Here is a 27,187-nt window from a genome sequence, read left to right on the forward strand (position 1 = left end):
TGTTCCTAAATTATTAAAATAGGGCATAAATTTGATTATAAGAAGGGGGTTATTCAACTTTTAACAAAGTGCTACCTTACAGCATTGAGGACAGTGGGTGCTGAACTGGCATTTCCACTTTTTAACTTAGGGGGTAAAAAAAGTCAACTACCAAACATTCACTTTCATTCTATACAGTCAGTAACATTCACAAGATAATTGCACAGGTCTTTCAAATAAATGAGAAGGGAAAAAAGACCAACACATATTCTGAGAAAAGCTAACACCAAGAAAACGTTTTAATTAAACTACAGAAACAATGGCTATAGTACAGAATATTCATGAGCAAAAAGATACACCATGTTATAAGTACTTACAAAATTACAAACCATTTGTTTGCTTCCTTAACATTTTCCATATTTTAAGTTCGTACATGAAGATGATCAGATTTACCATTTTGGGGGGGAAGAGGAAGAAAAAAAAAAAGGTGTATTTATCATCGCTAGATGTGCTCACTGTATGCTCCATTATTTATATGCAAGGCCCGGGTGACTGGAAGTGCAGTTGTCAGGCATTTTAATAAACTGGACAGCCATTTGTTTCTGCACGACAAGGCATCTTTACACAGGAGCAATCAGGAGAAAACAGGAAACAGCCAAGCACTCTGCACTGCAACACGCCACCTTAACAGCTAACCAGCATTACTCAACTGCTACACAACTGCGCCTAGTGCACAAAAATACATAAGAGAAGAGATTAGAATTGTGTTTGGTAAACAATCCTTCCCAAAAAAAAAAAAATAAAAATCAAGTCTTTTCACCTGAAAAGTCTTTATACAAATTTGGGTTCTGTTTACCATTTAGACCTGAAGGTAAATAACATATACAAATAAATTTACACCAACTTTTGTAGGTTTTTAATTTTAAGGTAGGAAGGCAATGTTGAGTCAATCTCTTGACAGCTTTAGGCTGTGTGTAATGGCTGCACACGTTTCCTTAAAAGTCAGGAGGCCACAAATTAGGTTACCAATCTGTTTAATTCCAAACAAAAAAAGTCAGCACTATATAAACAAAAAGGAAAATTTACCTCAAATATCCAAGTCAATAATGAAATCTGAAGTCGTTCACCTTACTAAATTACAAGAAATTTGAATAACAGCAAAAAAATGGCACATAAAATGAGTTTGCCACCTGAGGCAAAGCTTAAAACAAGTAAAAAGTTAGACAAAATGTTACAAAATAACCTTTTCAATAGCCAGTTGCTTGTTCCAAGGACTCTTCTGATGGACTGAGTACTACCGAGTAAGTGGTCCTTTCCCCCAAGTCCTCCTTTATGTTGCTTGTCGACACATCTAGGTTTGAAAAGAAACAAGCTCAGTTTACCTTCCATTAACAAAATCACCAAAAGTGCACATGGTTTCAATTTCAGTACTTACTAAGGATCTGGTGAAACCAGTAGGTTACAGAAAGGTTCCAACCAGCCATTATCCATTTTTTAAAGGCCCAATTAGGAAAATTTCACAAAGGTTACCATCAGCACTAAAAACGTGTGTTTAGCTTATGTATTCTTGGCCAAATGACCAAGGTGAAAAATGGTAAGGGGGGAAAAAAAAAGAAAAAAAAAAAAAAAAAGGAGGGGGGGAGGGTTGGGCTGTATCCAAACAAAACAATTAGTCAGTATATTTTAAGTTTTTAGTTTTCAAATGAAACCATTGGCATTTTAGAATGCTTTAACATCTGAGCTACTTAGGGCCCTTTCCTTTTAAAAAATAGGACCAAACAATTTGAGAGTTAAAGACACACTATCCTTTCCCCACCCAGTGCAATCAATACCTGTAAACTTTTGATTCCAAAAGTTCATTGCTTCTTTTTCGCAATTCGTTTGCCACATCCATTAGAATATGAAGTCCCAGTCAGTACAACAATAGTTGAACTGATTGTTTTCTCTAAGAGGATAGTGCATCTTTAACATTTAAAGACAAACCTGCTCCAATACACGCCCACAGAAACTGGTCCCTGGAGGATCAGCCAAATCAGTTAAAATCTGCAATACTGGCCAATATTCTTTTATCAAACAGGAGACCGCAGCTTTAAAGGGGAAAATGCAGACGTTGGATAAAAACAGCAAGAAATAGTCATTTTCATTAATAGGTCTCAAAACAGTTCATGAAACAGCCATTATCTAAGCTTTATACACATCCTTTCTGCAGACCCCTCTTCAGTATAACTCCCAAAGCTGAGTTAGCTCAGAGCAGTACTCCTAACATCAGGAGCCATTTTTATGTTAATACGGAACAAAACAACTACTCCAAACCCCATTTCTGAATTCGGGCCGTGAAGTCTCGGAGTCGCGCGAACCTTACCATTTGCTTAAGAGGACACCGCTCCTTCCTCTTCCGGAGACTTGGGAGGACTCTTGGATCGCGACCTGGACTTGGATTCCCTCTTGGACACGGGTGGAGGACTTCTGGACCTAGACCTGGATCTGGACCGCGAGCGAGATCTGGAGACCGACGAGGACTTGGACTTGGATCTTCGCGCCGATCTGGACTTGGAGGTGGATCGCGATCTTGAGCGAGTGCGGGACCGGGACTTGGAGCGGCTGTAGCGAGATCGACTCCGGGACCTGGACCGGCTCCGACTCCGGGATCTGCTGCGGCGACGCCGCCTAGGGCTGCGGACAGGGACAGCGGCGCGTCAGGGTTCGGCGGCCCCGCCCGCGTGCTCCCGCCCGCCCAGGCCGCCATTATCTCGCCGCCAGACGCCCAGACGCCATTTCCCTGGTCGCGAGGCCGGGTCCCCGCCCTCCCGCGCCCCGCCGACTCGGCCCGACCGCCACCACGTGTCCCCGTAGGCCTTTGTGATGCAGCCAGGCCCTCCCGGAGCCCCGGCCGCGACTCCCGCCTGCTTACCTGCGGCTCCGACGTCCGTAGCCGCCGCCCCCGTACCTGCGGGGCGGGGGGCCCCGGCGGCTATGGTGCGAATCCGGGGGGCGGCCGTAGCGCGCCATCTGCACCCGCAGCTCGCGGCCGTCCAGTACGGCTCCGTCCATGGCATCCATGGCGTCCTCGGCGTCGCGCTTGTCGTGGAAGCGGACGAAGGCGAAGCCGCGGGACTCCTTGGTGTAGCGGTCCCGCGGGATGTACACATCGCCGACGCGCCCGTACTTCTCGAACACGCGCCTCAGGGTGTCGGGTGAGGTGCGGTAGGTTAGGTTATCCACCTTGAGAGAGGTCATGCCCTCCACATCGGGAGGCGGGCGACCGTAACTCATGGCTCTGGAAAGTCGGGCCGGGGCTGCGCGCAGACGAACTAATGCCCCGGCTGGCCCACGCGCTCGGCTGCAGCGGCAGCGGTTTCCTCAGGTTAGCTCGGCTCGACGCCGCGCCTCTTTCCTGGCGGTTGGTTTCCGCGTGCAGACGTTTCGAAAGGCCGAACTGGAAAAGTCCACAAGAGAAGGGCCCAACCGACTCCACCAGAGAAGCAACTGGGCCGGCGGTGGCTGCAGCGCCCGTTTATATCCCTCCTCACAAAATGGCGCCCGCGCCACCCGGAAATGAATCTTCTGATTGGCTCATCTCACCCCGCCTCTCAACGTCCCTGCCGCGCGCCCCGCCCCTGTCCGGCGCGCTTGCGCAGAGTAGGCGGGCGGGTCGAAAAGCGCGGAGTCACTGCTGCTGGGAGGGGGAGCGGGATTGGCCGACAGTTGGAAAGCCCGCGAAACGCTCCTTCCGGCTGCGAGGCCCGTTGTGACAGGAGGAAAGGGAGGGGCTCCCCTGCTGGGCTCCGCCTTCTTTTCGTGCCACTTTCTAATCTCGCAGCTTTTCTGCTGGAACCTCCGCCTTCTCTGTTCAAGGGGTATTCCTTCACCTTGCCCCTCTGTGTTTCTGTCTCCTCAGACCGGCTTCGCGGCCTACAGGCTTCCTTCCTCAATTCCTGACTCCTTCGCTGGGTTCCACTTTTTAGCCCCCGCCTTTCCGGAGCCTTCGAGGTCCTCCCTGCTCCCTCCGAGCGGATGCGGGAGCCCTAGCCGCGAACTTGCGCTTCCCCGGCCGCCCTGGACTACAATTCCCAGCGAGCCCAGCGGCCGGCGTCTCGGCTGCGGTCAGGTGACTGGGTCGCCTGACCTGAGGTGAGTCAGGGCAAGGCGGCGGGGCCGTACCGGCTGCTGCATCTCGCCCTTGACTCCTGATTCTCTCTTGGCTCCTCAACTTGGAGCAGCAACGTTCTTTGCTCTTCTCAGGGTGTTGGGTCCTTCCCTACTCAAATCGTGTGCTAGGAAGGTCCTAGCTAAGCCTGTGGGGAGAACTTCACCCTAAGCCCCGGATTCTACTCCAAGACCTGGAAGTTGACAGCTTGGCTGCCCTGCTCCTGGATCTGCCTCCTCTCACCATCTCATTTCTTCTCCCAGGATTGCAGTGGGTTCGCCTGGAGGAGAGCTGAGTGACTGCCCTGAGCTACTGCTGACCTCCAGCAGAGTTGAACCAAAATGTCCCCGGAATCTAAAAAGCTTTTCAACATCATTATTTTAGGAATTGCCTTTATGTTTATCTTCACCGCCTTTCAAACTTGTGGAAATGTAGCGGTGAGTTGGACTTTGTTCTCTCTCCCTCCTTTGCAGTGCTTGTCATAATGCATTCCAAAAATGATCATGTTATGTCTAATAGTACACTTAAGTTGCACCTTTTATTTTGTCACCTAACACTTCCTCGTTTTCCATGATAAGATTTGATTTCATGTGTCAGACATCTCTTAGTGGGGTCATTTATTTCTCTGATCTGATTTGGAGTTTATATGTTGACCTATTTATTTGTTATCTGTATTAAGGACTATATTAGTACTTGGACAGTTTAGGGAATAAACGTAAAGCCTAGTTATAGATGATCTTCAGCCCTCCCCACCTGACCTGCCTGCCATTGGTTTGCCTTCCGTTCTGTAGTCCTTTCCCTTCTCTCCTGTTGGGATTTCTGTATTAAGTATCCAGCATCTTGAATTTTTACTTTATTCTCACTACTTGGAGACAGATTTTCTGAGGGGGAGGGAGATTACAAAACGTTTTCATTGATTAGTTTTATTTTCCACACAGCAAACTGTCATCAGGAGCCTAAATAGTACAGATTTTCACGGCAGTGGATATACCAGGTATTGTACTGTATGATTGGTTCTACTTTGTATATCCTACAAGTTGCTTAAAAGTCACGGACAACGTAAGATACTGTGATTGGATTGTTTTTTCTTCTCTGTATCTAGACTGTTTAGGGGAACATAATGTGGTAAAGATGATGAGTTTAGTTTTCGAGTAGAATTAGACAATGAGGTTCAAAACTTAATTGCTGTGGTATTTTAGGAAATTGCTTCTATGTGATCAGCTTCCTTGCTTAGGTTAATGTGTGTAAAGCACTTAGCAGAGTGGCTGGCATTTAATAAGCACTCAGGTATTGTCATAATTACATCTTCCCAATCCTAAATAGGATGTTTTATAAGACTCTTGAAATATTTGTTGGTCTTCCTGTTTTTCTAATTTCATAATTATTAATATACTGTCATCAGGAGCTTTTAGATTTCAGTTAAGGTGTTTAGTAGCAATTTTACAGGTGGAGAAAATGAAGTGAAAGGCTCTTCATAGGTCACTAGTACATTGTGATTGAAGTTGGGACTGTAACTCAGTATAAACACAAACAGATTTCTTAATTTCTCTATGGTTAAATGTTAGATTGTGGTCAGCTCCTCCTCCCACCCTCCCCAACTCTTCTTATTTGGTTCTTTGTTATCTAACCTAAACCTGATCTTATGTATAATACTTGAGAGTATAAGAATGTTAAGGTCCATTTTTCTAAGTGACTAAAGACGCTTACTCCTTGGAAGAAAAGTTATGACCAACCTAGATAGCATATTCAAAAGCAGAGACATTACTTTACCAACAAAGGTCCGTCTAGTCAAGGCTATGATTTTTCCAGTGGTCATGTATAGATGTGAGAGTTGGACTGTGAAGAAAGCTGAGCACCAAAGAATTGATGCTTTTGAACTGTGGTGTCGGAGAAGACTCTTGAGAGTCCCTTGGACTGCAAGGAGATCCAACCAGTGCATTCTAAAGGAGATCAGACCTGGGATTTCATTGGAAGGAATGATGCTAAAGCTGAAACTCCAGTACTTTGGCCACCTCACGTGAAGAGTTGACTCATTGGAAAAGACACTGATGCTGGGAGGGATTGGGGGCAGGAGGAGAAGGGGACGACAGAGGATGAGATGGCTGGATGGCATTACCAACTTGATGGACATGAGTTTGAGTGAACTCCGGGAGTTGGTGATGAACAGAGAGGCCTGGTGTGGTGGGATTCATGGGGTTGCAGAGAGTCGGACACGACTGAGTGACTGAACTGAAGCGTAGCACGCCAGGCCTCCCTGTCCATCACCACCTCTCAGAGTCCACCCAAACCCATGTGCATTGAGTCGGTGATGCCATCCAACCATCTCATCCTCTGTCATCCCCTTCTTCTGCCCTCAATCTTTCCCAGCATCAGGGTCTTTTCAAATGAGTCAGGTCTTCACATCAGGTGGCCAACATATTGGAGTTTCAGCTTCAGCATCAGTCCTACCAATGAACACTCAGGACTGATCTCCTTTAGGATGGACTGGTTGGATCCGCTTACAGTCCAAGGGACTCTCAAGAGTGAGCCATTACGTTGAGTTAAATGAATTCTGGTTTAAACAAGTTATAGCTACATGATTATTTATAGCAGTGAGATTTCATGCCACTGCCAGGAGTTGTCAGCTAAATCTGTAGGGCAGACTGGTTGATAAGGGCCTCTGGAATCAGATTCCCAGGGATGAGATTCTGGTTCCACCATTGACTAGCTGTCCAGCTGCAGTTTTGACAAGTTACTTGACCCCTCTGTATTTCACTTCTCTTTTCCATAAAAAATAATATGTTCTTCATGGGGTGTGTTAGCTGCTATAATAATTCACTGGTATATTAAAAACCATATTGTCCAAGGCAGACTAATTATTTTCATTTGACAGGACTTCAGTATTTTAAACAAGTGAAAACTTTAATGTGACATTTAATGTAAGGATGTAGTTATAAATTCTGACTAAAGACTGAGTGGTTATTGCAAAAACAAAAAACAAACAAACTGTAGACTCTAATTAGGTTTGAAAAAAATTGAGCTTTGAGACAGTGTTTCAAGAGTTTTGTTTTTTTCCCTTTTGTGTGTTACGTGTGCAGCATGGCAATTATTTATGGAGTGTTCTCTGCTTCAAATTTGATTACACCATCAGTGGTTGCCATTGTAGGACCTCAACTCTCTATGTTTGCTAGTGGTTTATTTTACAGGTAAGTAATCCCATTTTCTTTCATTTAATTAGAATGCCTTCAGCTTCTTTCAAGCACATAGTAAACTTGTGCTTTGAACTTGCTGACTTGGTTGGAATAGATTATAGGTAGTGTTTTAGAGGTTTGGCTCTCTACTTGATGCTTAGCGGTACTGTTGTTTTAAAGTGATGGGATTTGTGTATATTTGCTTTTCTTTTTCGACTAATATATATAATATACAAAAATCTCTTTCTATAGGCTTGAAAAGAACTCAGGTAATAATCTTATTTTGTGTCAAGTAGATTAATGGGAATTAAATTTCTTCTGGGCTACAGAACTGTAGTCCCACTGTGTGCTGAGCTTTTTGGCGAAGGCCAGTTGCAAACCTTTATTCAATGCCTGAGTTCACAAATTTGAAATAGTAAGTTAAGAAATGACACTTGTCCTCTTTTTTCCAACACTGGAGAAGCCCTTTACAGCTTGAATTTTGAAAGAAGAGATCCCTCAGAATTGATTCCTAGAAGGCATAATTGACATTCTGTTTCAGGTATTGTTTGACTGTAATACGTTGACCTGTTATATTTTAGCATGTACATTGCCGTTTTTATCCAGCCTTTCCCGTGGTCCTTCTACACAGCCTCTGTTTTCATTGGAATTGCTGCTGCTGGTAAGCATTTTGATTTCTATTTTCTGAGTCTAAGAGTATTGTTTATATGTTTAATATATAAAGCTAAATGCTTTCATTCCCTTGATAAACTTTTGATTTGAATTTTAGTACTTTGGACAGCACAAGGAAACTGCCTGACGATAAATTCAGATGAGCACACTATTGGGAGAAACAGTGGAATTTTCTGGGCACTCTTACAATTTAGGTAATAATTTTATGGCTCCATCTTTCCTATAATTTTTTTTTCTTTGGTCAGACCATTTTTTTAGATCCCGATTGTTTTGAGAACTCAGATCTTCTTTTTACATGAGTTAAGTTCCTAGGTACATGTCATAGAGATTTAAAATTTTATGGGATTACTTAAAGATCCATGGATCTACCTCATTGAAATTTATGATTAGCAAATGGAAAATAATATTAACCATAATGTATATAGCATCTGCTATACTTTAGGTGGCTCAGTGGTAAAGAAACCGCCTGCCAATGCAGATTGGGTTCAATCCTGTGGAACAAGTGTATGACGCCCACTCCAGTATTCTTGCCTGGAGAATACCAGTGGACAGGGGAACCTGACAGGCCACAGTCCACAGGGTCACAAAGAGTCAGATAGGACTGAAGTGACTTGCAGGCATGCATACTTTGTACATACCTTATATACTTCTGGACTTCCCTGGTGGCTCAGACGGTTAAGCGTCTGTCTACAATGTGGGAGACCTGGGTTCAATCCCTGGGTTGGGAAGTTCCCTGGAGAAGGAAATGGCAATCCACTCTAGTAATATTGCCTGGAAAATCCCATGGACAAGGAGCCTGGTAGGCTACAGTCCATGGGGTCGCAAAGAGTTGGACACGACTGAGCGATCTTCTTCACCGTACATACTACTGGGCTCTTTAATCTCAATAATAGTTACAGTCTCCTGTGATAAGAAGGCATTATCTCCATTCTACAGATTAGATAACAAAAGCTTAACTAAAAGTTAAGTAACTTATCCAATCATGTGGATTCCAAAGGCCATGTCCTTCCCACCCAGTTATGCTACTTGACAACTGTTAACAATTAAATTTTCAAACAGAGACTAACTCTATGGACACTGAAGGATACAGCATGTTATATATTTCCACAGTAAAAAGCAACAACAGGCATACATGCTATCATGGAATCTGTCCTGAGGATTTACCCTCATATCCTAAATGCCTAAAATTTTGGCTTTGGTAAGGCTTAACCAAAAAAAGAAATGCAAAGAGGCAAAATGGTTGTCTCAGGAGGTCTTACAAATAGCTGAGAAAGGAAGGGAAGCTAAAGGCAAAGGAGAAAAGGAAAGACACGGCCATTTGAATGCAAGTTCCAAAGAATATCAAGGAGAGATAAGAAAGCCTTCCTCAGTGATCAGTGCAAAGAAATAGAGGAAAACAATGGAATGGGAACGACTAGAAAATTAGAGGTACCAAGGGAACATATCTTTGCAGAGATGGGCACAATAAAGGACAGAAATGGTATGGACCTAACAGAAGCAGAAGATATTAAGAAGAGGTGGCAAGAATATACAGAAGAACAATACAAAAAAGATCTTCATGACCCAGATAATGACAATGGTGTGATCATTCACCTAGAGCCAGACATCGTGGAATATAAAGTCAGGTGGGCTTTAGGAAACATTACCAGCACCCATCTCACACACTAGCAAAGTAATGCTCAAAATTCTCCAAGCCAGGCTTCAACAGTACATGAACCATGAACTCCCAGATGTTCAAGCTGGATTTAGAAAAGGCAGAGAAACCAGAGATCAAATTGCCAGCATCTGTTGGATCATCAAAAAAGCAAGAGAGTTCCAGAAAAACATCTACTACTGCTTTATTGACTATGCCAAAGCTTTTGTGTGGATCACAACAAACTGGAAAATTCTTAATGAGATGGAAATACTAGACCACCTGACCTGCCTCTTGAGAAATCTGTATGCAGGTCAAGAAGCAACAGTTAGAACTGGACATGGAACAACAGACTGGTTCCAAATCAGGAAAGGAGTACGTCAAGGCTGCATACTGTCACCCTGCTTATTTAACTTATATGCAGAGAAATCCTGGACTGGATGAAGCACAAGCTGGAATCAAGATTGCTGGGAGAAATATCAGTAACCTCAGATATGTAGATGACACCACCTTTATGGCAGAAAGCGAAGAAGAACTGAAGAGCCTCTTGATGAAAGTGAAAGAGCAAAGTGAAAAAGTTGGCTTAAAACTCAACATTCAGAAAACTAAGATCATGGCATTCAGTTCCATCACTTCATGGCAAATAGATGGGGAAACAGTGGAATCAGAAACTTTATTTTTTGGTCTCCAAAATCACTGCAGATGGTGACTGAAGCCATGAAATGAAAAGATGCTTGCTCCTTGGAGGAAAAGCTGTGACCAATCTAGACAGCATATTAAAAAGCAGAGACATTACTTTGCCAATGAAGGTCCGTCTAGTCAAAGCTATGGTTTTTCTAGTAGTCATGCATCAATGTGAGAGTTAGACCATAAAGAAAGCTGAGCGCTGAAGAATTGATGCTTTTGAATGGTGTAGAAGTTCAAAGAATTGATACTTTTGAACTGTGGAGAAGACTCTTGAGAGCCCCTTGGACTGCAAGGAGAGCCTACCAGTCCATCCTAAAGAAAATCAGTCCTGAATATTCATTGGAAGGACTGATGCTGAAGCTGAAACTCCAATACTTTGGTCACCTGATGCAAAGAACTGACTCACTGGGAAAGATCGAAGGCAGGAGGAGAAGGGAACAACAGAGGATGAGATGGTTGAAAGGTATCACTAACTCTATGGACAGAAGTTTGAGTAAACTCCAGGAGTTGGTGATGGGAAAGATCGAAGGCAGGAGGAGAAGGGAACAACAGAGGATGAGATGGTTGAAAGGTATCACTAACTCTATGGACAGAAGTTTGAGTAAACTCCAGGAGTTGGTGATGGACAGGGAAGCTTGGCATGCTGCAGTCCATGGAGTTGCAAAGAGCTGGACACAACTGAGCGACTAAACTGAACTGAAGGCTTAACAAATACGAATATCGTTTTAAGGGTTGTATGTTAAGAAACTGGAGTGTAAGTGAATGATTTCTTCCCTGTTGCTGTTTAGTCACTCAGTCCTGTCTGACTCTTGTGACCCCAAGGAATGTAGCCCTGCCAGTCTCATCTGTCCATGGGATTTCCCAGGTAAGAATACAACAAAGGAGTGGGTTGCCATTTCCTTTTCCAGGGGATCTTCCCGACCCAGGGATAGAATCTGTGTCTCCTCCATTGGCAGGTAGATTCTTTACCACTCTGATTTTTTTCCCTAGGAAAGTGCTAAATAAAGTATTTGATTAGATGCAGATAACTAAATCATTGATCTTTTCACCAGTTCTTTAAAATACAGAATTTTAGAGGTAGAGTAAACTTGTTTTCTGGGTGTCATTTTCAGACTCCAGTACATCACATGTTTCAAAGTGAGTCAGGTCTTTGGAAGCCGGTTCTGAATCAGGTTGCTGTCACAATGGAAGGAGACTGAGTTCCCTCGGTCAGTTGAGTTTTTCAGAAAGAGGGTGAAGTCGATACTTTTAAATGACTTAGGGCAGGTAGATAACTTCGTTATGTAGGCCTCTCTCTCTTTTTTTTTTTTTTAACAAGGAATGGAAAAATTATTTTAAAGCCCATAAATATGAAAATAACTTCCCAACATCCTCTCCCTCCTTTTCTTCCCCCAGCTTGTTCTTTGGAAATCTCTACATATATTTTGCTTGGCAAGGGAAAACTCAGATATCAGGTTTGTTTTATTCACTGTGCTTTATTCAGATACGTTCAAAGCGAAATAGCAGTTCCATGAAAATTCCCAGTATGCTTGGTTCAGATTGTTCTAGTGAACGTTGGTACTCTTAAGTCCTCTCAGATTTTTGCTTTTAATATCTTCCCTTGGATTATATTATTATACTAGGATTTACAGCTTATGACTGCACTTCAAGTAGGATCTCAAAGTGTGGGAGAAGGTTGTGCATGTGTGGGTAGACTAATCAGTTGTCAAAAGAATTTTTAATTCACTTGTTTTGTCTATACTCTGATTAAAAGAATATGATTAAGTTCTTATGCTGTTTTTCTTTTGGCTTATTAGTATTTCTCTAACTGAAAGACAGGTGGATGTATCCTATTTATCTCTTTGTCCTAGGTTTTTACTGATGCAGTAAAATAAAATTAGTGATAAAGTATGTAAATAGTTATAAACAAAATACTGAACATGATACTGACTCTGGAATTGTTTGTGTGGCTAGTGCTATCTACTTTCATCTTCGTTTTTCTCCCTAGAGAGTGACCGAAGAACAGTGTTTATCGCCCTAACGGTGATCAGCCTTGTGGGAACAGTACTTTTCTTTCTCATTCGGAAACCAGATTCTGAAAATGTCCTGGGAGAAGATGAATCTTCTGATGACCAGGACTTGGACATCAACGAGTAAGAAATTGGAAACATTCCTTTTATTTTAAGCTATATTTTGAATAGATACAGTCTAGAAATTACAAACCTGTTATAGGCCTAACTGATATCCAGTATTGGGCAGACATGAGGGGAAAGTTTTAAAGCAAATAAGCAGAGAAAGAAGATAAAGAGGAGCTGTCAGGGAGGAAGAAGGGAAAGGAAGATAGACAGAGGTGGGGGAGGTAGCTAAAAGGTTTGTGGAGGGATTTTAGTCTCATCCCAGGTCACTTCCTGTATGACCCTGGACAGTAGCAATGTTCCCCTGACTTTCTCTGGGCCTCAATTTCCTCCTTCGGTTCAGCAGACATCTTCTGTGTTTTAATGTTTGAGGATATAGGCTCATAAAGTTAAATAGAAAATAGTCCTCAGTCACTTTCTTGGATCCAGGCTTAAAATTTTCTGATCATGTGGTACAAGTGAGTGGCAAGGCCACCAGCAGTCGTCATAGATTAGCCGTGGTTACACCCACGCTCTGGATTTTGCACTAACCTGTGATGGTAGTTTCCACTGACATAATCCCTGCAGGGAAATAAGTTCCTAGTCCTGTTTTTCTAAAAGTTGTGAATAACCTTGAGCATATTTCTTATGTATTTGGCTCTGCTGGGTCTTAGTTGCAGTATGTGAAATCTTAGCTGCGGCATGCAGGATTTTTAGTTGCAGCATGCAGGGATTTTTAGTTGTGGCATGCAAGATTTTTTAGGTTCTTTAGTTGTGGCATGTGGGATCTAGTTTCCTGACCAGGGATTGAACCCAGGCCCTTTGCACTGGGGGCATGGAGTCTTGGCCACTGGACCACCAGGGAAGTCCCATTTATTATTACTTTTTCTTTTTTTTACAAAAGTTTATTTTTAAATGTATAGCAGGCTCTAAAACAATACTTCATTCTAGCTATAGGTGGCAACAGATGTTATAGCTGGAAATCCAGATGTTTAGACAGGAATGGAATTAAGGGCCTTTATTTCCTCAGGCACAAGGAATAGCTTTGCTTTTTAATAGATTTCTTAATTCCACTTGTGGCCAGGGAGCCATTCCCCGAGACCTCTTCTTTCCGTTTTTGGTTGAATGTCTTATCTTCCTCATCCATCCTCTCGGCCTGGTTCTTGGGCTGCTTCAGCGGCTGATGGTTGCCATCTTCAAGGCCAGACGTGGCGCCTTCTGCCCCTTTCCCAGGTCCTGCCACTGAAAGCAGGGGCCTGTTTAAGTTGTAAGTGAAACTGTCTAAAACCTTGCAGGTGATTTCTCTGCAGGTCGTCATCTAGATTTGAAGAAAGGGGAATAAGAAGTCTTTACCACTCTTGTGCTATGTGAATTGATAAATTGTGAAGCTTGCCTTACAGAATTTTATCTGTTGTTAAAAATTTTGCATTGAACTTTCTGTGCTGCCTTTTTAAACCCCCAAAAGGGCATAAAATTCTCCAGTCACAGGATCATTAACCATTCAGAATTTGCACTGTTCCAGGCAAAAGAGAGGTGTTTATATGAATATACATATGTATATATATCACATATTTTTAAAAGCATAAACCAATGGATATTGGAGAAGTGGTCTCCAAAGATGAATGACACAAACTTAACAAAAATTCAACATTCATTCAGCAAATGTTAGGGGCTGTGAAGACAAATACAGTCCATCCCTGTGTTCATGGAACTTCGTTGCTAGACAAGGGATCATGTACCTGTCATAAGGTGCAGTGCTGAGTGGTTCTGCTCCACCTTGTTGATCTTTCTCTCCCTGAATTGTCTTCCCAATCTTGAAACTTCTATGTCTTTATTCTATAAAGAGCACCATGCATGCACTAGCCATCTTCCAAAAGGTAGGAAAGAAGTAATGAGCAAGACAGAGAAGTCCCTCTTCTTATGAAATTTAGTTGTAGATGGGCTGGTAGTCACCATGCATGTTAAGAAAACAGCAGAGTAAGTTCTGCCAGACAGTGAGAGAGGGGGAGGTGGTGGAGAGCTGGGTGGTGAGAAGGTGTGAAGATCAGCTGATGTCTGTTGCAACAAAGGCCAGGTGTGGAAGGGAGTGTGATGGCTACCGGAGGGCCCGCGGGATGTGCACAGTGCAAGTAGGAGCATCTGCATCGGACAGAGAGATGACTGCATCAGGATATGGCGGGAGTTTGGATTTTGTTCTTGGTGTGATCAGAAGGCACTGAGGACATGCGTGGGGTCTGACTTTAAAGGTACCATAAAGTGGAGTCCACTCTGAATGATTTACAGCAGAGTACTAGCTGAGTTGATTATATTTCAATAGTCTATAGCCTACACATCAGTTCCTACTTATTTGGGGCCTGGAGTGTGAAATAGTATATCCACCCTGGTGGCTCTGTGGTAATGAATCCACCTGCCAAGCAGGAGGCGCAGGTTCAATCCCTGGGTTGGGAAGATCCCCTGGAGAAGGCAATGGCAACCTGCTCCAGTATTCTTGCCTGGGAAATCACAAAGGAGCCTGGCAGGCTACAGTCGTGGGGTCACAAAGAGCTGGACACGACTGAGCGGCTAAAACACCACCACCCGATCTTATCCAAGTACCAGGTGAGGGTAGCATCATTAAATAGAGTCTACAGAGTATTCGCTTCCAGGGATGGCATGAGGTGTGGGTTTTTTTGTTTTTTGTTTTTTTAATTTATTTTTAATTGAAGGATAGTTGTTTTACAGCGTTGTTTTGGTTTCTGTCATACATCAGCATGAATCAGCCATAGGTATACATATGTCCCCTCCCTCTTGAGCCTCCCTCAGGCTTGAGTTTTTATGGTGGGGGAAAATGTTTTCCTATTGGTTAAAACATACTACCTTTTTTGTGTCAGTAATTTAAGTCACCTGCTCTCCTTTAGATTTTTTCTTTCGGTTTGTTTGTAAACGATATCTTTTCAAGATCTAGGAGTAGACTTGGCTGATAGGATAAGAAGTGTAATTTCTTACAGACTCTCTTACCATGACCTGCAAACACTTACCCTTAAGTTACTATATCTTGTTTCCTTCTCACAGGTAAGTGATAGTGGCCCTGTTTTATAAATGAAAAAGTAAAAGAGAAATGAAGCCACTTGTCTAAAACCATACAACTAATAAGTGGCAAAGCAGGACTCCGCCTCAAAGCCCGCGTTTTTAACCAGTCGGTGATACTGCGCCCAAACCCGTGTAGCCGGTGACGGTGTTGCTTTTAACACTGAAGGACCACAGTAATTTTTTACGTAGTTGGAGTGGTGGAGAATTGAGCCCTCACGATTTGCTTTTACAGTTTAGAAACAGCAAGGTAGAGGAGACTTTTGTCCTGCCTGAAGTATCATTTCTTTCTTTCCTTTTAAACTTTTTTTCCTTTTTTTGTCTGGGTTGGGTGTTTGTACAGCTTGTGGGCTTTCTCTGGTTGTGGCTAGGGCTTTTCATTGCAGTGCATGGGATTTTCTTGATAGGCTGTAGAGTGTGCAGAGAAGTACCATTTCTGAAAAAGACATGCATGACTCTGTGTCATAAATTTAATGTGAGAGAATCATGTTCTGTGGTTAATAAAGGGCCACCCAAGTAGCACTTTACCCACAGTCTCTGAAGCAAGGACACCTTGGAGCAGGGAGCATTGAGGCCACTGAAGTGTTTACCAGACCACATAGAGCACAGAGCTTTTACAGACTTAAATGAAAATATGATCATTTTTTGGTTTGTTCTCTTTTTCAGTTTTCTGGGGAAAACTTTTTTCTTTTTATCTTTTCAGGTCTCCCCAGAGCAACATGACAAAGGCAGTAGATGCGTTTAGTAAGTATTTTCTGTATCTGAAGTGCAGGAACTGTTCAGGAATAACTTTCCCCGTTTCTCTGGTAGCTTTGCATTGACAATACCCCAGTATTTTCACATTTCTACGTATACTGCTCTGAAATCCGCTTGTCTTCTCAATAAGTATCTCTTACATGAGGCCTGTGAGGGATGGAGAATAATTCAGTGCCCTACCTGAGTGCATGTGTGAGGGAGGTCTGAGGAGGAGGAGGCAGAGGTTTAGGAGTTTATAGGAGGAAGTGAGGACACAGACCATTTCTTCAAGCATTGCTTGTCACTCCTTAGAATAGAGCAGAGGCTCGGGTAACCCAGTATCATGTAAAACCAATTATCCTCATCTGTTGAGGGCTTTTCCTGGCTAAACCTCTCGATGTGTTTTATTTTGTTCTCATGACAAATCTGTGAGTATCATATAATACATATGTATCACTATCTCCATTTTATAGAAAAGAAAACTGAGGCTTTGGCAAAATTATTTACTCAAGGTCAAACAAGGAATTTCCTTCTTGTTATGAGAGGCCTAGAAAGACATGTTGGCTTCTTTGGTGAACATGAAGTCAGGCAAAGGGAGGGTGATGACCTTCAGGCTTATGGGCTGGTTCATCCAGCTTCAGTAAGACTTGATGCAGCCTCTGTGCTCTGAACCCCCGCCGCCCTGGATGTCTCTTAATATTAACCAGATTCAGGATATACTTTCTAGATAGTTGTATCAGCTTTGCCTCAACTTCTCTGTAAAATGAGACACTAACACAGTGAGGGCCTCATGCTTTTTATCACGGAGCTGGTTGGTTACATAGTGTAGGGTTTGGTAGTAATAGGATATTGGGCTGTTAGGTTTGAATGGGGAGAAGGAAGGGAGCAGCTAATAAAGATAAGACATATAAGGTGTCACAGGGCAAGAAAATTTAAATTTGGGCAATGGTTCCTGGCAGTTGGGGAGCAATGTGAAGTTAGGAGGTGGCAATGAAGCCAAAGGCAAAGAGAAAGGGAAAAGAGTGTCCAGGCTTTAATTTGCTTGCGAGCCAATGTTTCATTTATTAATCATGATATTCCTTCAGTTGATGCTATAGTAGGTATTGAGTAGAAAGGATTCCTGCTTATTTAAAGGCACTTAAGTTCCTCAGCTCAATGTATATGTTTAATGCAATTCTAGAAAATTTCAGTGAGAACTTTTAAATTTATTTTTCGGTCCTGATAAAAGGTTCCTCTGGAAGAATAAACATCTGTCAATAGCCAACAAAATTCTCAAAAAGAACTTTCCCTAGTAAATATCAAAACCTATTATGAATTCATTTGAAAACACTGGAATACGGGCAGCACTGGAACTGAAGTCTGGACGCAGGTCTGCGTTCATAAAGGAGCATGGAATACTGTAACAGAGCCTTAAAGCAAGGCCAGACAGCCGACTGCATGGGAGAAGTGTGAACTTGTACTTCCCGTCTTATACTAAAATTCCATGTAGATTAAATGTAAAAATGAAACCATAGTAGTAACTGCAAGAAATTAATTTGGTAGAGGAAAGCCTTTCACAGGTCTGTCAAACAGTAAGGGGAAAGTATGCTCTTTTTTACCTAAAATATAAAATTTTGATCTCTCACAGTAATCAAATGAAATTAAAATGGCGGGGAAAATATTTAAAGTATATGATAAAGGGTTATGAACCAATAAGAAAGGCATGCGTTAGAACTGTGGTGTTGGAGAGAAGACTCTTGAGAGTCCCTTGGACTGCACAGAGATCAAACCAGTCAGTCCAAAGGAAATCAGTCCTGAATATTCATTGGAAGGACTGATGCTGAAGGTGAAACTCCAATACATTGTTTTTTTTATTTTATTTTATTTATTTTTTAGTTTTTTAATTTTTTTATTTTTAAACTTTACATAATTGTATTAGTTTTGCCATATATCAAAATGAATCCGCCGAAACTCCAATACTTTGGCCACATGATGTAAAGAACTGATTCAATGGAAAAGACCCTGATGCTGGGAAAGCTTGAAGGCAGGAGAAGAAGGGGATGACAGAGGGTGAGATGGTTGGAAGGTATCACCGACTTGATAGACCTGAGTTTAAGCAAGCTCTGGGAGTTGGTGCCAGACAGGGAAGCCTGGCGTGCTGCAGTCCATGGGGTTGCAAAGAATCAGACACAACTGAGCAACTGAACTGAAGAAAGGCATAAGAAAAAAGTTATAAACAAAGAAAAGTTATTAAGTCTATAAGAAATGCAAATTAATAAGTTTTCTATTAAATTTCCAAAGATAAATAATTCTCAGTATATAGGCTGTAGGTACTTAAATACATAAGACCACATTGTTAAGAATATAGTCCTTGTATTACTTTCTGAAGATAGATTTATTAGTAAGAATCAAAAGCCTTAAAAATGTTTATCCCTTTACTCCAACAATTCCACTAATAGGATTATCCTCAGGAAGTAAGAATTTTCCCCAAGATTTAGTTACTATTTATATTAGTGAGAAATAAAAATAATTTAAATATTCAAGTACAAAGCAGCTATCCAGTAGATTAGTGTAGCCATTAAAATGATTACTACAAATGTTAGAAAATGTTTGCTTTGTTAATATGAAAATAAATTGTAAAACAGTGTAAATAGTGAAATTTCTTTTTAAAAAGCATAAAGCCTGGGAGGAGACTCATTAAGGTGTTAGATTATGGTTATTTTCCTTAATAGAATAACTTTATTGAGATGTAATTCACATGGTATACAGTTCACCCACTTATATAATTCAGTGGTTTTTAGTATATTCAGAGAGTTGTACAGATATCACCATAGTCAATTTTAGAACCTATTCACGTAGTTACCTGGTCTAGTGGTTAGGATTCAGTACACATGTGGCCAAAATTTAAAAAAAAAAAAAAAAAATTAGAACCTAATGATCACCCCCAAAAGAATCTCTATGACCATCAGCAGTCAGTTCCCATTTTCTTCCCATTAGTAATCACTTTCCATTTCCTCTCCCAACCCCAACCCCAGCCCTAGTTATCCAGTAATCTACTTTCTGTCTACAGATTTGCCTATAACTGGACATTTTGTGTAAGTGGAATCATAGGACTAGTTGGCTTCTGTGACTGGATTCTTAGCATCAGTTTTTGTGTGGACATTGTTTTCAGATTTCTTGGCTGTATACCCAGGGGTAGTGGGCTTGCTGGGCTCTGGTGTCTCTGTGTTAAATCTTTTAGGAGCTACCAGGTTGTTTTCCAAAGTGGCGGTACCATTTTACATTCCCACTGGCAATGGACGAAGGTTCCAATTTCTCCACTTTCTAGAGTTATCTTTTTGATTATAGCTATCCTACTAGCCCCTGATGCTTCAGACAATAAAGAATCTGCCTGCAATGTGGGAGCCCCGGGTTTGATCCCTGGGTCGAGAAGATCGCCTGGAGAAGGAAATGGCAACCCACTCCAGTATTCTTGCCTGGAGAATTCCATGGACAGAGGAGCCTGGCGGGTTACAGTCCAGAGGGTCGCAAAAGTTGGACACGTCTGAGCGACTAACACTATCCTAGTATGTGTAAAGTGGTTTTTCGTGGCTTTGATTTGCATTTCCCCAATATCTAAGATGTTGATCGTATTTTCATATGTTTATAGGCATTTCATCTCTTCTTTGGAGAAATTTCTGCTCAGATCTTTTGCTCATTTTTTAATTGGGTTATTTGTATTATTATTATTTTGGCCACACCGTGTGACTTGTTCCCCGACCAGGGATTAAACCCCAGCCCTCAGAATTGGAAGTGCTGAGTCTTAACCAGTGAACTGCCAGGGAATTCCTCGTCTTTTTGTTATTGAATTGTAAGAGTTCTTTATATATTATAGGTGAAAGTCCCTTATATATATAATTTACAAATATTTTCTTCCATTCTTTAGGTTGATTTTTCTCATTTTCTTGGTAGTATCTTTTGAATCTTAGAATTTTAAAATTTTTTATGGAGTCTGATTTATCTACTTTATCTTCTGTTGTGTGTGCTTTTGGTGTCCTAGGAAGACTCCAAGTCACAAAGATTTATTCCTGTATTTTTTTGGTAAGAATTTTATAGTTTTAGCTTTTACATTTTGTTCTGTGATCCACTTGAGTCAAGTTTTATGGATGTTGTGATGCAGGACTCCAGCATCATTCTTTTGCACGAGATCAGTCATTCTAGCACCATTTGCTAGAAATACTATTCTTTCTCCCGTTGAATTGTGTTGGCACCCTTCTTAAAAACCAAATGACTGTGAATGTAGGAGTTTATTTCTCAATACGCCTGTTCTTATGCCAGTACCATGCTGTGTTGATTATTGTAAATTTTGAGTCTTCATTTTTGTTCTTTTTCAAGATTATTTTGGCTGTTATCAGTCCTTTGAATTTACATATGAATTTTAGGATCAGTTTGTCAATTTCCTCAAATGAATTATATTGGGTTTTTTTTTTGATAAATGATTTTTTTTTTTAGAAGTTTTAGGTTCACAGCAAAATTGTCAATATACAGAGATTTCCCATACATGTCCTGCCCTCACCCATGCGTAACCTTCCCCGTTATCGTTGTCCCTCATCATTGTGGTACTTTTGTTAACAACTGATGAACATATAGTGACACAGCATCATCTAGAGTCTGTTGTTTACATTAGGGTTCCCTCTTGGTGTTGTACGTTTTATAGGTTTGGACAAATGTATGAGGACATGAATTCACCATATAGGATCATACTAGGTTATTTTTCTTTTTAGGTTATGTTTTAAAATTTCCTTTTGTTAGCTAAATCTTCTGATTACTCAAAAGCAAATATGCTTTGCTAACATGATTTTTCTAATTAAAATATTGTTTTAAACTTTATTAATCAAGTATTTTTTTCTGGAAGTATATGAAAATGATTGGTGAAAATATCTGACTGATTTTCAGTTCAGTTCAGTTCAGTCGCTCAGTTGTGTCCGACTCTTTTCGACCCCAAGAATCGCAGCACGCCAGGCCTCCCTGTCCATCACCAGCTCCCGGAGTTCACTTAGACTCACGTCCATCGAGTCAGTGATGTCATCCAGCCATCTCATCCTCTGTCGTTCCCTTCTCCTCCTGCCCCCAATCCCTCCCAGCATCAGAGTCTTTTCCAATGAGTCAACTCTTCACATGAGGTGGCCAAAGTACTGGAGTTTCAGCTTTAGCATCATTCCTTCCAAAGAACACCCAGGGCTGATCTCCTCTAGGATGGACTGGTTGGATCTCCTTGCAGTCCAAGGGACTCTCAAGAGTCTTCTCCAACACCACAGTTCAAAAGCGTCAATTCTTCAGCGCTCAGTCTTCTTCACAGTCCTAGTCTCACTTTATTTTAGTGAAATTCAAGAAAAAAGCTATCCTCTTTTGTATATAGAGAAATTCAGGACAGAGTGTCTGTGACTGATGTGTTTCCTAGTCATCCACTGAGTAGGAACTGAAATCTGGATCCACCATTAGTTTAGGATCCTAGATAAGTGGCCTTAAGTTATGAAATGTGAGCAGGTTCAAAGACAGTTAAAATGTGCAGCTTTTAGAAATGCATTTTCCACTGTAGATTTCAACGAAGTTAAACAATAAAAATTAAAAATTAAAGGGATCAGAAACAAATGAGCAGAACTAAGGTTTCAGTCCTCAGATCCAGAGACTGAGAATCCAGGAAGTGGTGGTATCCCAGCTTGGGGTGGTCAAAAACCTCTGGGCTGATTCTGACCTTGAGTCCAGCCTTAACGCTGCCCTGGGAAAGTTGCTTAGGGAAATTAGCATTTTGCCAACTGTTGACTCCCTAATCTTTAATCAAGTCTGTTGGAATAGTCTGTTGTTTTGTTCTGTTTCTTTTCTCTGTTTCACGTTTTATTTGTTTTCTTGAGAGCTGGAAAAGGTGTTAGAGAAAACACAACTCTAGAATATATTTAAACAGTTGAAATCAACATTTTACTTATAGGGCAGGTTTAGTTCATATGTTAAGCATTTTAATCTGAATCATTAACCTGTGTCCCAGTGTCTCTGTTTACTGGCATTATTGACAAGTAATAATGAATTGGTTGAATGAATATTTTAGAATTTTTGTTCGGTTGATTAAAATCTAGTTTAGTTCAGTTCAGTCGCTCAGTTGTGTCCGACTTTTTGCGACCCCATGAATTGCAGCACGCCAGGCCTCCCTGACTATCACCAACTCCGGGAGTTCACTCAGACTCATGTCCATCAAGTTGGTAATGCCATCCAGCCATCTCATCTTCTGTCATCCCCTTTTCCTCCTGCCCCCAATCCCTCGCAGCATCAGAGTCTTTTCTAATAAGTCAACTCTTCGCATGAGGTGGCCAAAGTACTGGAGTTTCAGCTTTAGCATCATTCCTTCCAAAGAAATCCCAGGTCTGATCTCCTTTAGAATGGACTGGTTGGATCTCCTTGCAGTCCAAGGGACTCTCAAGAGTCTTCTCCAACACCACAGTTCAAAAGCATCAATTCTTTGGCGCTCAGCTTTCTTCGAAGTCCAACTCTCACATCCATACATGACTACTGGAAAAACCATAGCCTTAACTAGACGGACCTTTGTTGGCAAAGTAATGTCTCTGCTTTTGACTATGCTATCTATGTTGGTCATAACTTTCCTTCCAAGGAGTAAGCGTCTTTTAATTTCATGGTTGCAGTCACCATCTGCAGTGATTTTGGAGCCCAAAAAAATAAAGTCTGACACTGTTTCCACTGTTTCCCCATCTATTTCCCATGAAGTGATGGGACCAGATGCCATGATCTTAGTTTTCTGAATGTTGAGCTTTAAGTACTCCTAATTTTTTTTTCTTTTTTTGCAGAAAAGTCTCTGAAGTTATGTGTCACCAAGGAGATGCTCCTTCTTAGCATTACAACTGCTTATACAGGTAATGGAGTTAATTACAGTGTTGGTTTTCTGTAACTGTGTAATGACAGTAAGTGTCGAAAACAATAACTGTGTTACTTTCTCACAATTCTGTACATTGACGTGTCTCAGCGAAATGGTTTTTCTGATGGTCTCAGTTGGGGTCTCTTGTGGTTCTTTAAGTTATAGTGCTAAGGTTCTTTAAGTTATAGGGCTAAAACTTCCAAGGTAGTTTCATTTGCACGTCTAAAGGGGTCTAATGCAAGCTGGATCTCACCTCTCTCCATGTCTCAGCATTTGCGTGACCCCTTCCCATGTTGGTGAAAGCAAATCACAGGGCCAACCTAAATACCACCTAGGGGAGGGTTCTGTACAAGGGATTGAAAAGCAGGAGGCTTGATTCATCTCAGCCAATGATTTTAGGACAAAATGGAGCACTACAGAAAATAATCATGAGTAAATCTTTGCCACATGAGTATGAATTAAGAGAATTTTCAATAAAACAGAATGAATTCTGTGGCTTCCAGTGATAATGTGATGTGGTAATAGGTGAAGTAGGCTTAGGTCTTAAGGAAATCTGTTTCCTTGTCAAAAGTTGCGCTGATATGTCAGTTATTACTTTTGCCTTTACAGTTGACCCTTGAACAGTGAAGGGATGGATTAGGTGTGCTGACCTCCCCTGTGATCAGAAATCTTTGCGTGACTTCAGTCAGCCATTTGTATCTGTGCTTCCTGGTCTGCACAGTCGACCAACTGTGGACCCTGTAGTATTACAGGGTCCTGCACAGTTCAAACTGGATTTGTTCAAGGTTCAACTCTCTGCGCCTCATAGGTATAGGTAGAAACATCTTATTTTTAGGTCAAAGGGTGGTGTCAGAACATCTTCAAAATTCAGGTAAGATTTTGTGACATTAAGGAACCAGGTCTTCTACTGATTTGCTCTAATTTTTTACCCAAATTTTAAAAATTTCTTTTCCTGGAAAACATGTTTAATTAAAACTTTTTCCTTTAAGCAAAAGTAGATAGTAGGTATTAGTCTTGCCACCATATGTTCCTGTTCCCTTGGAAAGCTATTAATAAGGATAATGAGTACTTTAGTGTCTCTGTTACAAGTTTATGTTAATTACGTCCTCTGTCCACCCCCTTTTTGTGCAGAGTGACTGTTTTAACATAAGGCTGTCTTTGCTTATTTGGGTTGTATGTTCTAATCTGAAATATGTGACAATTGCCATCTCGTGGCTAATTCCTTTTCATCAGTTATGTCACGTGGAGTAGCATTTCAGTCTGAGTGAATTTTGTTTTATACATGCATAGCTCAAATACTACAAGACATGAAGACGTGAAGAAAAAACCAGGAAAGGTAGACTGTGTTTTTTCAGTACAAAATCCAGTGCTTTGTTATCTGCAGTTGGTTTACTCTAAGGATGTAGAGACTTGAATGCAAAGAGCTGATTATGGGACTTGAGTATCTGGATTTTGGTACCCATGGCAGATACTGAAGGACAACTGTAATTTAAATCTGACTCTTTTCTAAAGGTCTGGAACTGACTTTCTTCTCTGGTGTATATGGAACCTGTATTGGCGCTATAAATAAATTTGGAACAGAAGAGAAAAGCCTCATTGGACTTTCTGGCATTTTCATCGGCATTGGAGAAATTTTAGGTTGGTTTAAAAAAATTTTGCATTAAATCAGTTTGTTACAGTTATAATGGAAACTTTAAGTATATTTCACTTCTCTGTCCTTGGATTTCTGTTTCTTTGCTTATTTTTATCCACATGGGTATGTCTGGTTTTTCTTTTATTATCACTGTTCTAAAACTAAATTATAAAACTTTTGCCAAGTAATTCAAGACAAAGCCATAAGTAAGAAAACAAAGATTTTTGCTTTTTGTTTCCTGGATTTTCCTCTTAAAATACTTAGGGAAGGTGTATTAGAATCCCTGAATTTCTTGTTCTCTGGATCTCTGACACCAGTTGTATGTCCAGCAGTACAGTTCAACTCTGACACTAACTCCTAGAGTTAGCAGCAGACCACACAGGTTCAAGGGTACAATCCTGCAAGGCCAGCCTCACTTCAGACGCCAGTCCAAGTCCTGAGTCCCCAGGCCATCTTCACTTCTGTCCAGCTTGGCTATACATTCAAGGATTCCTACAACACCCCTGGGAAATGCTATGAAAGGAAAGTGAAAGTGAAGTTGCTCAGTCGTGTCCGACTCTTTGCAACCCCATGGACTATAGCATACAAGGCTCCTCTGTCCATGGGATTTTCCAGGCAAGGGTACTGGAGTGGGTTGCCATTTCCTTCTCCAGAGGGAAATGCTATGCTTACTGTTAAAGTTTATTTAATAAAGGATGCAGATGAACAGCCAGATGAAGAGCTACTTAGGGCAAAGCCCAGAAGGACCCCTGGCGTAGGAACCTCCATCCCCTTGGAGTCTAGGATGTGGTACCCTCCCGACACATGATGGAGTCATCGCAGGAAGCTCTCCCAAACCTGTTGCGTGGGGATTTTTATGCACATCTCATCATGGTGGATTAAATCATGGCAGACTCGATCTCTAGCCCCTCTCCCCTCCCCTGAGATGGGGGGTGGAGCTGAACATTCTAGTTTTCTAATTAAGACTGGGTCCTGGCAACCAGCCTCCATCTTGACTAGAGCCACCCCCACAGTCCTTCAGGGGTCAGCATTAACTCAGGTGTGGTTGGAAGGGGTTAGTTAAGATAACTAGAGACACTCCTTTCACTGAGGAAATTCCTAGGGTTTCAGGAGCTCTGTGCCAGGAAGCGGGGAGAGGAGACAGGCTAAGACCACACCTCTGTTTTGATTATGCCACCAGTCACTCCTGCAGCGGTGATCCATGCAGTAGTGGATGCTGTGTAACATGTGAGGAGCTTCCCAAAACTTTCTGTGCCTCCACTGTATGAACAAAGCATGGAGCTTATATTTTTGGGGAAGAACACATGCAATAAAAAATATCTGAAACTTAGAATGTCAAAATGATAAGCACTATAGAGAAAGGACGGAGAAGCAATGGCACCCCACTCCAGTACTCTTGCCTGGAAAATCCCATGGACGGAGGAGCCTGGTGGGCTGCCGTCTATGGGGTCGCACAGAGTCGGACACGACTGAAGTGACTTAGCAGCAGCATGGACAAAGGAGGGTGGGGGGTTGGTGTATTTTTTTGTTCCCTATAATTAATTTTAGAACATTTTCATTGCTTTTTTCCAGTCAACTGCTAATCTACTTCCTCTGTAGATTTATTCCGGGGACATCTCATGTGAATGGAATCATATAATCTGTATTTTTCTGTTGTCCCTGGCTTCTTTTACTTGACACAGTGTTTGCAGGGTTTTTCATGGTGTAGCATGTATCAGTACTTCATTTCTTTTTTCTTTTTTACTTCATTCCTCTTTATTACCAAATAATATTTAGTCACGTGGATCTACCACATTTTTATTCATCCATTCATCGTGTCATGGACGTTTGGGTGGTTTTTGCTTTTTGCCCATTATGAATAATGCTGCTGTGAACACTAAACCTAGGACTGAAATTGCTGGGTCAGGTGATAACTCTGTGTTTGACTGATTTGTCTAATAACAGGTCCTATTTTCCTGTTCCTTTGCATGCCTGGTAATGTGGATACTAGCCATTGTGAACTTTACCTTGTTGGGTGTGGGATGACTTTTACATTGCTGTTCCTGTTCTTGAGCTTTGTTCTTGGATGCGGTTCATTTACTTGGAAACAGTGTGACTTTTTGAGTCTTGCTTTTAAAGTGTGTTGGATGGAACCAGAGTAGTGCTCAGAGGAGGGCTAATTATCTCTCTCCCCCAAGGGAAGACCCTTTCGTGAATACCCAGTGAATAATAAGATTTCCGGTCTGGCTGGTGGGACCAGGTACTCTGCCCAGCCCAGGGTAGGGCACTAATGCCACTAATCCTTTTGGAAAGCTCTTTCTGATCTCTGCTACTCACATCCTGTGCTGATCAGCTTTCCTTTTTGATGCCCTGTTTTGGAAACTCAGGCACCTTGGTCTCCCCAGCCCCTGAGCTCTGTCTCCGTGACTCAGGGAGGCTGTGGGCTTCCTCCTGCCTTCCCTCCCCTTCTGCCCCTCTTCCCGGTCTCCTTCCCCTGTCCTCCCCGCTCTGCT

At 41.7% G+C, this 27,187-nt stretch overlaps 2 protein-coding genes across 5 annotated transcripts in view; one reads left to right on the plus strand and one right to left on the minus strand.

Moving 5' to 3' along the window:
- Positions 1-247: 247 nt before the first annotated feature.
- SRSF2 (serine and arginine rich splicing factor 2) lies at positions 248-3,464 on the minus strand. 4 transcript variants are annotated; one of them, XR_011467885.1, is made up of 5 exons: positions 2,891-3,464; positions 2,342-2,652; positions 1,963-2,066; positions 1,223-1,330; positions 248-705 (listed from the first exon to the last, which is right to left on the minus strand). XR_011467885.1 is itself a non-coding variant. In XM_070389134.1 (3 exons), the coding sequence occupies exons 1-2, from the start codon at positions 3,250-3,252 to the stop codon at positions 2,349-2,351; spliced, it is 666 nt and encodes a 221-aa protein (XP_070245235.1). In that variant the 5' UTR covers positions 3,253-3,463; the 3' UTR covers positions 248-1,330; positions 2,342-2,348. The 4 variants fall into 4 exon arrangements, 1 of the variants encoding a protein (XP_070245235.1); XR_011467883.1 differs by having other exon boundaries at positions 248-1,330; XR_011467884.1 differs by lacking the exon at positions 1,963-2,066 and having other exon boundaries at positions 2,891-3,463.
- A 185-nt stretch (positions 3,465-3,649) lies between these two features.
- MFSD11 (major facilitator superfamily domain containing 11) overlaps positions 3,650-27,187 on the plus strand; it is a 28,354-nt gene continuing 4,816 nt past the window's right edge. Inside the window, exons 1-11 of the mRNA XM_014482282.2 lie at positions 3,650-4,110; positions 4,390-4,563; positions 5,065-5,120; positions 7,204-7,311; positions 7,878-7,957; positions 8,066-8,162; positions 11,684-11,742; positions 12,276-12,420; positions 16,151-16,191; positions 22,995-23,060; positions 24,575-24,700. Of these exons, the coding sequence (XP_014337768.1) occupies positions 4,468-4,563; positions 5,065-5,120; positions 7,204-7,311; positions 7,878-7,957; positions 8,066-8,162; positions 11,684-11,742; positions 12,276-12,420; positions 16,151-16,191; positions 22,995-23,060; positions 24,575-24,700 (874 nt within the window). The 5' untranslated portion in view covers positions 3,650-4,110; positions 4,390-4,467. The remainder of the gene's footprint in view (positions 4,111-4,389; positions 4,564-5,064; positions 5,121-7,203; positions 7,312-7,877; positions 7,958-8,065; positions 8,163-11,683; positions 11,743-12,275; positions 12,421-16,150; positions 16,192-22,994; positions 23,061-24,574; positions 24,701-27,187) is intronic.

Source organism: Bos mutus, chromosome 19 (genome assembly GCF_027580195.1).
Source record: "Bos mutus isolate GX-2022 chromosome 19, NWIPB_WYAK_1.1, whole genome shotgun sequence".
Lineage (NCBI taxonomy): Eukaryota > Metazoa > Chordata > Mammalia > Artiodactyla > Bovidae > Bos > Bos mutus.

Excerpts from the sequence above, each read along its gene's own strand:
- SRSF2 (XM_070389134.1), bottom strand. The coding sequence starts at position 3,252 with ATGAGTTACGGTCGCCCGCCTCCCGATGTGGAGGGCATGACCTCTCTC. Across the intron at positions 2,653-2,890 it reads TACGGACGTCGGAGCCGCAG|CCCTAGGCGGCGTCGCCGCA; the intron begins GTAAGCAGGCGG and ends CCCTGTCCGCAG.